The sequence below is a fragment of the Bombyx mandarina genome, chromosome 26 (assembly GCF_030267445.1).
Source record: "Bombyx mandarina strain Sakado chromosome 26, ASM3026744v2".
Lineage (NCBI taxonomy): Eukaryota > Metazoa > Arthropoda > Insecta > Lepidoptera > Bombycidae > Bombyx > Bombyx mandarina.
The window spans coordinates 1258751-1271242 of record NC_143232.1 but is presented as its reverse complement, the minus strand read 5'-3'; the positions used below and the strand labels follow the sequence as shown (position 1 = coordinate 1271242).

Below are 12492 nucleotides of genomic sequence, written 5' to 3'. Positions count from 1 at the left end.
GTCAGCAACCTCGGCACCCGCAAACACTCTTGGAAAAGGCATCACCTCTATATTGTGAGTCGTATGAACGTGAAAGCAAAAGAATCTAGTTGAAAACTTAGTCACGGATTATATTGAAACTACTTTTTACTATTTTAATTAATTTTTACTATAGTCTTATTATTTCCGACGTTTTAGTTGCTTTACAAATTTCGTGGCCATAGACAACTAAGGCGTTATTTGTCGATATTTCAATATTGTGCTAATGTCAACGAATATTGTGTTAACGACCGAATCTTCGGAAATAATTTAATGATAGCAAAAAACGCGTCTTTAGCTACGACTCGCAAAAAGCGCAGGAAATATCAGATTGTATTGGTCAAACTTAGACTCTCCCAATCCGATCGTTTCACGATAGTCAAATTTTCATTTCATTCTGTTATGACGCATATTCAACATTTAAATTTTAATACGTGAATATGTTATTCCTGTGTCATTAAATTAATTCGGAAGTTCAACGATAATTATTTATAGAAATTAATTGACATAACAATAATAAAATATTCGAATCATTTACATAATTCAGCGGAAGCTAAAGTAAAATATTTACTGGCATTTTTTTTGTTAGTATTCACAATCCGCTGAATGTGTCCAGTGTAAAAAGAAACAGGACATTAATTATTTATTTAACCTATGCTTTATAGTTTGTGCGTGTTTTAATTTGGTTCAAATTTAATCTAATCGAGGTCATTATGAAACAAGAATTAAATAGTTACCAAAACAAATTACTGTTCTATATTCCAGTAATTTTTTTAAGTGTTATGTCAAGTTTTAATTACATTAATTCGCTACATAAATATTTATGACGCGCAAACAGTTTAAGCCTTACATTTCAGTTAATAAAAAAATTATAGGTTATTAGCAAGGTGAGTAACTAGTGTACAGGGAATAATAAAAATTATTATATTATGTACTCATTTCTGTATTGCGGTGGACGTTTGTTTAAAAAAGGGCAAGCCTTGAGTTTCCTGCTCATTACAAAACTGCATTTAAATTCGGTGTTTGGGGGAAGGACGACTGAAAGAACTTCAACGGTAGGCAGCGGGTTGGCCGGTAGGCAGCTGCTTGGCTCTGCCCCTGGCATTGCTGAAGTCCATGGGCGATAGTAACCACTCACCATGCGGTGGGCCATATGCTCGTCTGCCTAAAAGAGCACTAAAAAAAAACGAACCCAGTGGTGTCACTACGCGATAAACCAGTGGGTGAGCACGGATTCGACCAGGAGGGATGGGATTTTGTAACCGCTGCCTGAGCGCCTCCGAAGAATACCTAACAGCTCGAGGGAAACTACTTCGCGGATGAATCTATTACCAGATCGGAATCGCGACCCGCTAACAAGATTCAATCAAACTCAATGGGCTAATGGTATGGACTAGGTTTCTCGTCGAATTCTTTGACAATTTCGACGGGTACAGTGACCTGTGCTTTGGATGCTGCTACCAGTATCTTCCAAAAGAACTGTGAGTGGATCAGATGAATCTGTTAGGACTTATCTAAAGCGTCAACGACGATAGACATGAGCCAAACCAGAAGAGCAGTTAACAGGTTTAAATGGAGTTTATAACTTTTATATAAGGAAACTTATCTTAAAATGGTCGCGATTCAGAGTGCCGGATTTTCTCTAATCTACAAGTTAGCGTTAGCAGTGTAAATTATCTTTATAAGCGTTTGGACATTGACTTGAATAAATCATTTGACTTTGATTTCCCTAATCAGAGCGGATTTAAATCATAAATACTGATCGGTGCAACCGTGTTACTTATATCGATGAAGCCGCAAAGGTCGGAATTTTGGGATAACGCCTATATTATAATACATCTAAGGACTCTGACCTATTGGCGGTGGCAGACGCGTGGTCCACATTTCGCCACTTGAGTTCGTTTACCCATATATAGGTCTTTCTTGCACAAGTATCAAAGTTATTATAAAAACCAATGATTCAAGCTCAGCAGCTCAGCCGGCCTTATTGTAAGTGACCTTAAATTAGTGTCCCACCGATCCAGATTCGATGACTGATGGTCAATTACCTTTGTTAAACCAGATCTACTTGTTATTACGTAGTTATGTTTCCGGTACACATAGCACAGGAGGAACATTCTGTCTTCGAGCCAGTAGTAGCTTTTTTTAAAATTCAGAATCATAGTGTCTCAATATTCGATAGCGCGATTCCAAAATTCTGGTAGGGTCTTTTAATATGTCCCCTTATCAATGAAAGGGGCTATTTCAGCTTCAGCCTGACATGTAGGTTAGCTTACGGGGCTCAAGCCGGAGTGTTGCTAACACTGGCCCTAGCAAGAGCAGTGCTTCGCAGAATCTACCACCGGATCGGAAACGTGACCCACTGAGAAGATCTGGCGAGGAACTCAGTGGGCTGTGTCTATGGGTTAATTCGAGGACGGTGCTTGTGGTACCCAAAAGCACCGTTAATGGATCGGGAGGATCCGTGATGACGTGTTTTGGACGACGTCGACTATTTACCATTCGGTCTACAGGATCGGGTATGAGCAAATCTTTGTAATTTATAGCTCATCAATACTTCCTTTTCCAGGTATTCAATTTGGAACGTGAGCTCGGCAGGGAGAGACTTCGGGTGCGGGCCCTGGAGGAGGCTCTGGAGACTCCGCTGAACGTGCATCGCTGGAGGAAGCTACAAGGAACTGACCCCGAGAGTGTGCAACTTACACAGAAGCTCCGCCTCACGCAAAAGTAAGCCTAGTCTTTTGTAACAGTTTAGTTTTTTTTTCTCCAATGTTGCCTGCATTCGGCCTGCTTAATGGCGCCCGGGACGCTGGTGTTTGTGGCCTCCTTGACAATGTCCAATGGAGGAAGCTAGTGCAAAAACTGGACCAAGGTGGTCACGAACCTCAGTAATGAGGAAACGATAAAGAAGAAGAAGAGGTTTTTTTTATTGCCCTTGTAAGCAGACGAGCATACATCCCACCTGATGGTGAGTGGTTACCGTCGCCCATGGACTTCAGCAATGCCAGGGGCAGAGCCAAGCCGCTGCCAACCGCTTAATAATCTCCCCAAGCCTCGTTTGAAGAAGAACATGACATAGCGCTCGGGAAGCACCGTGGAGGGGAAGCTCATTCCAAAGCCGGATAGTACGTGGCAGAAGAGACCTCTCGAAACGCACTGTCGATGAACGCAGCGGTTCCAGATAATATGGATGAACTCTGCTCTCTGGTTTGTGATTTAAATATTGCTTATTTTGCGAATGATTAATTAATAGAGATTAGAGTTGAAAAAAAGTTGAGAAGTTGCAGGATATGGCTTTAATTATAACACAGTTAAATTATTTTTTTATATTATATATGTGTTTGATACTGGGTAGCCACTGGGTAGCGGCAATCACGTTAACATCTCTATAGGCAAATTAGTAGACACTTAATCACAAAGTAGCCGTGAGTTTTGACGTGATAACGTCTTAGAAATCGATGAACACCGGCTGCATGCACGCAAAAGTGTCACATTCCGCCTGAGCGTGAGCGTGCAAGCGAGAGCGCGGAACAAGCGAGAGCGCGGAACAAGCGATAGAGAGGCACGATAGGCCCAAGCGTTGGCTTGTGACACATTTATCTGTCTTCTCGCGTGACGTCAGAGCTAGCGTTCGACTAGTTCTGCTACTGACGTTATCACGTCAAACTTTTTTTTTTAATGATTAAAATATTACTGGTGGCCCGGAGACTTCCCCAAGACAGGTGAGCGAGCAAAGGCTCAGCCAAGAGGGGTGGGATTTGCTAACAGCTGCCCGAGCGCCTCCGAAGGAGACCTAACAACTCAAAAGCAATTGCTTCGCGAATGAATCTACTACCGGATCGGAATCGTGACCCGCTGAGAAGATCCGGCGAGAAATTCAGCGGGCTGATGCATGGGTTAGGTTGCACGTCGATCTCATCGTCGAGTTCGATGAGTACGGTTACCGGGGTCCCTAAGCCTGCTCCTAGTGTTAGAGCTGAAGGCGTCTAATGCAAAGGTTATTGGATCTGAAGAATCCTTATGGACGTCTCTAGAACGTCGATGGTGACTGGCTCCTGGGTGATCAGAATCCGGCGAGTAGTCACCGGCGGCACCGATAAAGCGACTATTATGTAACGTCAATCTTTTGTCCGTAAACCGACTTTAAAGACAACCAATTTTTCTTCATCCATTAAGGCAAATAAAAAAACCAATTGATATCTACTTTTGAAGTAAGATTTTATTTCGTGCGTTTATAATATTGATAATATTGACTATGCAACTGACACTAACCGATGAATGTACAATAAATTCTTGAAATTAAGAAAAGTCCTAGCCTGGAGAACGCGGCGTTTGTGAAGTGAATCATGGTTGACGTCATAATATGCAAATCTTCGTTGATTACTCCGCGTGCATTGACGCGCTGAATTCCTCGATACCCGATAACGATTTGTCCATATTTACTCGCCGATTCGTCTAAAACCAATATCTATAAATTGGTGTAAACGAGAAAACCATTGACGTTTTAAAGAAACTAAATATTTGGATAGCATTTCGTTTCCGGTAAATGTGAACTTTATAAATGTCGTTTCTATCTTTATATGTAATAATTATTTTTTTTCGTAAGTTTGTTTCCTTTATTTTACCTCTATTAACTAGTTTTTATTCTCGCATATGATTTTACATGTTCAAACTTTTTTTTCTATTGATATTCTCGCGCCATCATAGATTACATAATAAAATATGGCGCTTGAAATGTCGCAAAGTAATTGTGAAAAGGTTGTTTCTTTAATTGGACAGATTACTTTGTGGAGCAGCTCAGTGTGCTTAGTGCGAGTTTTTTAACGTTCTCGATAGCGTAAAAGTTAGCTCATATTTGTATGGAATGGGATCGTGTTCCTACGTTTGCCGCTAGGGGCGCTGCTCCAACTGCATACAAAGTTGGATTAACTTTTACGCTACAGAACGTTAAAAAACTCGCACTAAGGACACAGCATAGCTTAAGTGCAGTGATCGCGTACCGAGAGTCATTAGTCGAAGTCTGCATCGGAATAGCGGTTAATCTATATCGAACCGGACCTTTTTTACAGGTTTTTTCCACTTTAAGTAATTAATTACCTTGACGTCTTAGTATACTTACGTCAAATAAGGAAAATAAACTTAGTCTACTGAGCCACGGCTATTATTTGAATAGACACCGACTTAGGTACCATTTCTCACTTGATTTTAATAAACGACACGCAAGTGCCTTTTCTCTACTTTTTTTAGGATTGAGGGATTACTGGTGGCCCGTAGGGCTTTCCAGTTTCACCTAAGCCTGCTCCTAGTGTTAAAGCTGAAGACGTCTAATGCAAAGGTTATTGGGTCTAATGGATCTGTAAGGACATGTCTAGGGCGTCGACGGTGACTGACTCCTGCGTGATCAGGATTCGACGAGTAGTCAGCGGCGGCAACGATAAAGCGATTATCATGACGCATAGCCTTATTGAAGTAACGTTCCGATGCTGACTTCATGTATTTCCGGATTGATTCGAGGCCCAGGTCGTCGTGTAGGTCTACGGAGCTCCAACGGCTAACCTGCAAAAGCAGGGACTGTAGGGATTGGAGGGTGTCTATGTGTGTGCGGGCCGCGTGAGCGAACACCACACTCGCGTAAATCATGATGGGCCTTATGCAGGTTTTGTAAAGTGTCATCTTGTTCCGAAGGGACATTTTACTCCGCTTACAGATCACGGGGTAGAGTCTGTTAAGAATAAAAGCGGCACGATTGCGGACTGATTTTATATGGGGGCGGAATGATTGACCTTCCTGGCCCACGGTATGGGTAATCGGGGGTGTGAGATTCCTCCTCCTAATCCGGGAGGAAATCCGTGTGAAGTTTCTCCTTTGAAATAGCACCGCAGTGCTTTTCGCTGGGTTGATGTCTATGCGCCATTTTCGGAACCACTGTCCTATGGCTACGGTTGCGCTCGGAAGCTTCCTCGCGATTAGGGACTTGTTTCTACTCGAATAGTAAACAGTCGTGTCGTCGGCGAATAAAGCTAACTGGGTCGGCGGCGACCGGGGAATATCGTTGACGAATAAACTAAATAGGAGGGGCGATAGGACAGAGCCTTGCGGGACTCCAGCCGTGAAAGGTCGCGGGGAGGAGCGGGTTCCTTCAACTTGATATACAAAAGATAAACGACATATAAATGCTTCTGCTCTACTGTGTTGCTGCCTCCGAATTTGTTGTTTTTTTTTATTGTCAGGTCCCCCGGATGCACTTTCGGTGGTTTTAGGCTCTTCAAGCACCGGTCACCGTTCTCGTCGAACTCGTTCATGGACTACGAAAAGTTCGACGAGTGAACTAGCCCATAGACACAACCACTGAGTTTCTCGCCGGATCTTCGCAGTGGGTCGCGATTCCGATCGCTCTGCAGAGGCAGCACTAGTGATGGTCCGCAATCTGCTTTTTTGTTGTAAGTCCGTAATACGAAATTGACAGTTGACAGCAATATTTGCACAATATTTGTCTTCTGCTAATTATCTGCGAAATACGTGATAACGCTGCCGGTGGTAGATTCTGCGAAGCACTGCTCTTGTAGGACCAGTGTTAGCAATTCTCTCAGGTTGAGCCCGTGAGCTCACCTACCGGTTTACGCAAAGTTGGAATAGGCCCATAGCTTACCAATAATTAATTAGAGAAAAACTCATTCCATAGTTGGGTGAGCGAGCTCTTTGTTTGTCCGGTGTTTAGTGGAACCCATAGACATCACGACGTTAGTGCCGCCACCCACCTTGAGACATGAGGCGGCAGATTTTATTGTATAATCGCTTGTGAATTAAATATAATTGTGAGATTTTCAAAGTTTTTAAAGTGGGAGATAATCTTTTAAAATACATATGAGTTCGAATCCTTAGTTGTATTGTTTAACTGATGTCTTTAAGCGCATGACTGCTTCGTGGCAGAAATAAACAGAACAATGGTAACTACCGGTGGTGGCTCACGATGCACATTACCATTAGCCATGACGTCACAATACAATTTCGAAACAATTGTAATTATTCTTTTACGACAAGAGGTAATTTATCGTTGCAAAGGAATCAGAGGTCGCGATTAATAAATTTAGACTATTGTATTTGTTAATTAAGCATCCTTCGTCTTTCGATAATTGGAGGTTTAATTCCGTCATTTAACTTATCGACGCGCTGTGTTGACTGGAAATCATTGTTTTTTTTTAATTATCTTGTAATTCTTTTTAAATTTTTTTATTTTTTCTATGAGAATTGCCTATGGAATAATATTTTGGGAGAATTTATGCTCTATCAATTAAAGTTATTCGTTAATTTATTTAATCTTCCTATATATTTTGTTCAATAAAAGGTTGATAATTTTAAAGATTTGTTAATTTGATTTTTTTTGGCATTTCTAAATGCACGTAGACACTGAAAATATTTTTTTATTTTTGCGATTGTATGTGGTTAATGTGTGTTCGCTATGTTTGAAATTTTATAATTTTAATACAGCGTATAGGAAATTTAAAAAAACCATGTTTTCCTCACTTTTTTTTAATCAAGCACTCAATCGAAGTCATTAAAATGTATCGGATTTTTAATCACGCATCGATTCCCACTGATTTATTAATGCAAAATAAAATTAAAAAAAACTTGCAACTATTGACATATTTTTTGAACATTAATCTTCCTATAAATAAATTTATGTAAATGAAAATTTTCATATTTCCTTGATCTATTCGTTTGTAGATAACAAATAGGTATTTACTTGATGCATAATCTGTGAATATTATATATTAAGGAAAGGTTGCACGCGTGTTTATATTTACGGGTTTTTGTACCCGACCGCCACACACGAGTGTTTTTTTTCGAGCTTTCTCAAGCATATATACGACGATGAAGTTTTTCTCTCAAATATACCTACAGCTTAAGATTTTCGTTATTTTTTCACATGGCAAGTCGGAATATTAAATAAAAAGAGTTATTTATGAGAGATTATGAAAAGGAAAACACGACATTGCCTTTTAAAAACATCTAAAATGTGAATTTTTATGTCATTCTGTTATTTGTTTTAATATTTGTTTTTTTTTTGTTCACTCATTGCGGGCTGTGCTGCTTGTGTTACCGTCTTGGAATCTGACAAGTTTATTTTGCTATCAATATTAAAGTTGTGTATTTATTTAGTTTAGTTTAGTTTATATTTTTTAAGGAAGGAAGGAAGGATTACTTCTTTCCTTCCTTAAAAAAACAAGCTCAGGACTCGCGCTTTCCAAATATAATAATATGAAGTACATATTTTGTTTCTTATACACACAAGTTTAATTGAAACTTATACAAGATCAGTACCTAAAAATTTATGATAATAAGAAAAAGCTCTTAAATATATTGGGCACTTAGGTACCTGCCTTGGTTGGTGCAGTAGAGTGAAACCTACGATAAAGCGGCACGACACGAGAATCGTGGCCGCCGGTAACTACATTCCCGATCCTGTGGGCAGAATGGAAAGCAGTCGACGTCGCCCCAAACACGTCATCTCGGATCCTCCCGATCCACTAACGGTGGTTCTAGGTACCTCAAGCACCGGTCATCGTTCTCGTCGAACCCGTCGCTTGCGACGAAGGGCTCGACGAGTAAATTAACCCTCAGACACAGCCCACTGAGTTTCTCGCCGAATCTTCACAGTGGGTCGCGTTTCCGATCCGGTGGTAGATTCTGCGAAGCACGGCTTTTGCTAGGGTTCGTGTTAGCAACGTCATCAGGTTTGAACCCCGTGAGCTCACCTACTAGTTAAGGCGACGCTGATATAGCCTATCAAAGCTATCAGCTTAGGTAGAAAAAAAAAGAAACCTACATGCATACGAAATATTTGGAAGCTAATAACAATAAAACATAAATACAATTATATTATTATGCAAATCTTAACGGAAACAAACTTTTTGCGTTTTTTTTTGCAATTCGTATATTTCATGATTTTTTGTAATAAATAATGAGATTAGACTAACAATACTGCCGTGCTTGTGATATATACAGTAAGTGCCTCGGAGACACTTTTGAGAAAAACGCGGTTAAAGATTTCAATTTTACTTTTGACGTTTCTCGCGAAGTATAAAGCATACCTAAGTTTTTATAATTTTTTAAGATAAATATAGGCTTTTGTAACAATTTGCCTATTATTATTTTTATTCAGAAATAATATTTAAATTATAAAGCTTGAAAAAATATTTATATTAAGGAATTTATAATTTAAAAAAAAACATTTTTTTAGCATTGGTACAGTAAGTGTGTGACTTACTGTAACAATCTTTAGTTTGAACTACATACTGCAATTATGATTACGGAATGAGGTGAATGTTTAAATAGAATAACAAAAATTGCACAATTTGCCTAATGAAACTTAATCACTTACTGTAATTATAGCTATGAGCAATATGTAAACTTATGGCATCTACCATAAAGCACTGGAACCATAATTAATTACTCTTCCTCGATATTATTTGTAGATAAAAGAAACAAAAGAGATCTTATGAAATCACAGCTTCATAGAATAATTACACAACTTTGTTAAGACTATAAAATTTTAAAATCAGTTCCATTTATTGAATTTTTTATGCATTGAGAATAAAAAAACCACCAAAAATAAACACTTTGTTTCTAAAAAAACTAATACAGTTCTTTTTGGAATTTTTATAATAAAAATAATAATACGTAGATTGACAGAACGCAGCTGCACAACCCTGATCTAATAAGGTACTTTATAATCTTTAATAAGTCATTTAACCTCTTAGGACGGTTATTATGTACTACTAAACTATTATGTAGATTATGAAATCCTCGATACAAGAAATTATCAAATCAGTCAATCTTACAAATCAATAATATTAGCACCTGTGTAACAGTTTATGGTAAAATAGTAAATGTCCTTTAATTGACTAGTAATATGTAGGCTTACATAATATAGGCATATTAGGGGTTAAAGTATAAAATTGCCGATTTGACCTGAAAAATTGAAATTCGTTTTTTTTTTCATTTAACATATTTATTGAATCAAAATATCTACAGTTATTATCTATACATTGCTACCATCTAATAGAAAGGTCAATTATCTCTTTGCGATAGAACTCTGGTGATCTAGATTCTACAAACTGTGTGAAAGCATTTTGTACTGCTTCCTGGGACGAAAAGTTTTTATCACCTAGAAACTTGTCCAAATCCGAAAAAAATGGTATTTATTCCGTTGGAGCAAGGTCTAGCAAATACGGGGGGTGACCAATGGTTTCTAATTGCAGTTCCTGTAGAGTTAAAACGGTTTCTCGTGCTGTGTGAGGTCTCGCGTCATCATAGAGCAGTAATGGTGAAGACCGATTCAGGATTCAGGGCTGTTTCACTACAAGTTTTACTATCATTGTTCGGAGTACGGCATAGTAGACATTTACTGTTATTTCTTGACCAGATCGGAGAAACCTGTAGTGAATAACACCATGTTGAGATCCCCAAACAGTTACCATTACTATACATATATTGGTAAGCTTTGCTTCAGGATACTGTTGCGGCGTTTGACCTGGGGTCAGCCATTGCATTTTTCGCTTACGGTTATCGTAAAGAATCGCTTTTCATCACATGATATTACTTCATTTCTGTATCGATTCAACAAGGCAACACAAGGTTCAACACGCGTTTCTTTCTGCAGATCAGTCAAATCATAATGCACCCATTTTTCCCATTTTTTTTAAATTTCATTGATTTGGTGCAAATGAGTCAATATTGTTGATAAGGTAACATTAAACCATATCGCTAATTCCTGGGTAGTTTAGCTCGGATCAGCTCTCACCATCTCTTTCAATTCATTGTTATTCACATGTGTGGGCAGTCATCCACGTGGTTCGTTCTTCAAATCAAAATTTCCATCACGAAAGCGTTTAAACTAAAACACACGCTGCGTTCATTAGTAGTCCCTTCTCCTGCTTTTGAAGCGTTAGTCCCGCGTCGGAACTCTTATTAAAAAATCACTCGAATTTTCAAAGTATCCATCTTTCTTGTCTAAGCTGAATAATAAAAAAAAACTGAAAGTCGATAATCGAACGTTACACATGTTCACTAAAAAATCTCAAACCATGAAGGTTCTATGTCAATTCGAAGTAGGTACCTATTACAACAAAACGGCAATTTAAATAATCCCTGTTATTTAAAAAAAAAAATCTGAACTCAAAACTCTTCGGTTAATAGATTTGATGCAGAATTCGAAATGTTTAACCAAAAATCTCTTCTATTCTCAGGCATCAGAGGTACAAGCTTCTATATAATATCTACTTTACGATCTGCAGTGATTCCTCTGGGACTATTTTTAAACTTCACCTAAGGAAACTTTTGGGTCTTCATAATTTTGGCTTGTAAAAAGTCCAATGATTGAAACATCTCATATTATGATCTGTTTTAAACATTAGTATGAAATAAGCCCTCTGAACTTTAACTAAACACCTTATAATATTTGCAGCAAGTAACGTGTTTACCTAACATGTTCCAGGCAAGTCTACGCATAATATGAAGTATTCCTTAATATAATTACAGTAGTGAATATTGCTGTTGTTACGACTATGCATAAAAATAAATATTTTAATTTGCTGACTTATCATATACACAGTAAGTTCAACTTACTGTAGATATGTTAAGGTTTAGTAACTAATGCTTTATTTTCAACAATTAATATAATAATAGTATGTGGTACTTACTGCTAATATGTTTCAGTGATACTTGATGAAAAATACTCATATCTTAAAAATAATAACAGCAAAATTACTTACTGTATCAATACATAGGAAATGGTTTAAACTTTATGAAAAAATCAACCGTATGTGCCCATACTGCAATTATAATAAGTATGTTTTGGCGCAAAATGTTTCTTACTGTAGATATGCTTAAGCTTATTTACGTTTCTATACCACATTTTAAATTTTTAAATATACAGAAATGTAGATCTCAATCTCTACATTCCAAATATATACTTAACTCAATATCGACAAAAATGTGACTTACTGTATTTATCGTAAGCACGGCAGAATAGAGTAGTAAGCTTCCGATACATGCGTACTAGAAGTACCTAACACACTTGGGGTTTTTTTTTTCGGTTTAGAGGTCATGTTTTGTTTTGTTTTATTGTTGGCTCTTAAGTGTTTTTTTATTTATTTTTATTTCAATAATTAAAATTACATTAGTGTTCTAATCCCAAATAAAATACTTTCCTTTGACTCATAATATGATAATGATTGACATTTGACATTTAGATACTTTGACATATTTATATAATTTTTCACCTCTACATAATAAATTTACATTTAATTCTATGAATAATATATTGCTATTTAGATTAAACTATGCATAGCATTATATTGAATTAAGAACTAATAAAAAAGCTATTAAATAACTAGCTCATCAGTTTGATAGAATGTTAAATTATTCATACTTAATCAATCATTAAAGCGATGACACCGGAAATACTTGGGC

At 37.7% G+C, this 12492-nt stretch overlaps 1 protein-coding gene across 1 annotated transcript in view; it reads left to right on the top strand.

The window, feature by feature from the left end:
• The window catches only part of LOC114253104 (cilia- and flagella-associated protein 58), a 69335-nt gene that overhangs the window by 51006 nt on the left and 5837 nt on the right, over positions 1 to 12492 (top strand). The window contains exon 16 of the mRNA XM_089738867.1: positions 2588 to 2745. Within this exon, the coding sequence (XP_089594993.1) occupies positions 2588 to 2745 (158 nt within the window). The remainder of the gene's footprint in view (positions 1 to 2587; positions 2746 to 12492) is intronic.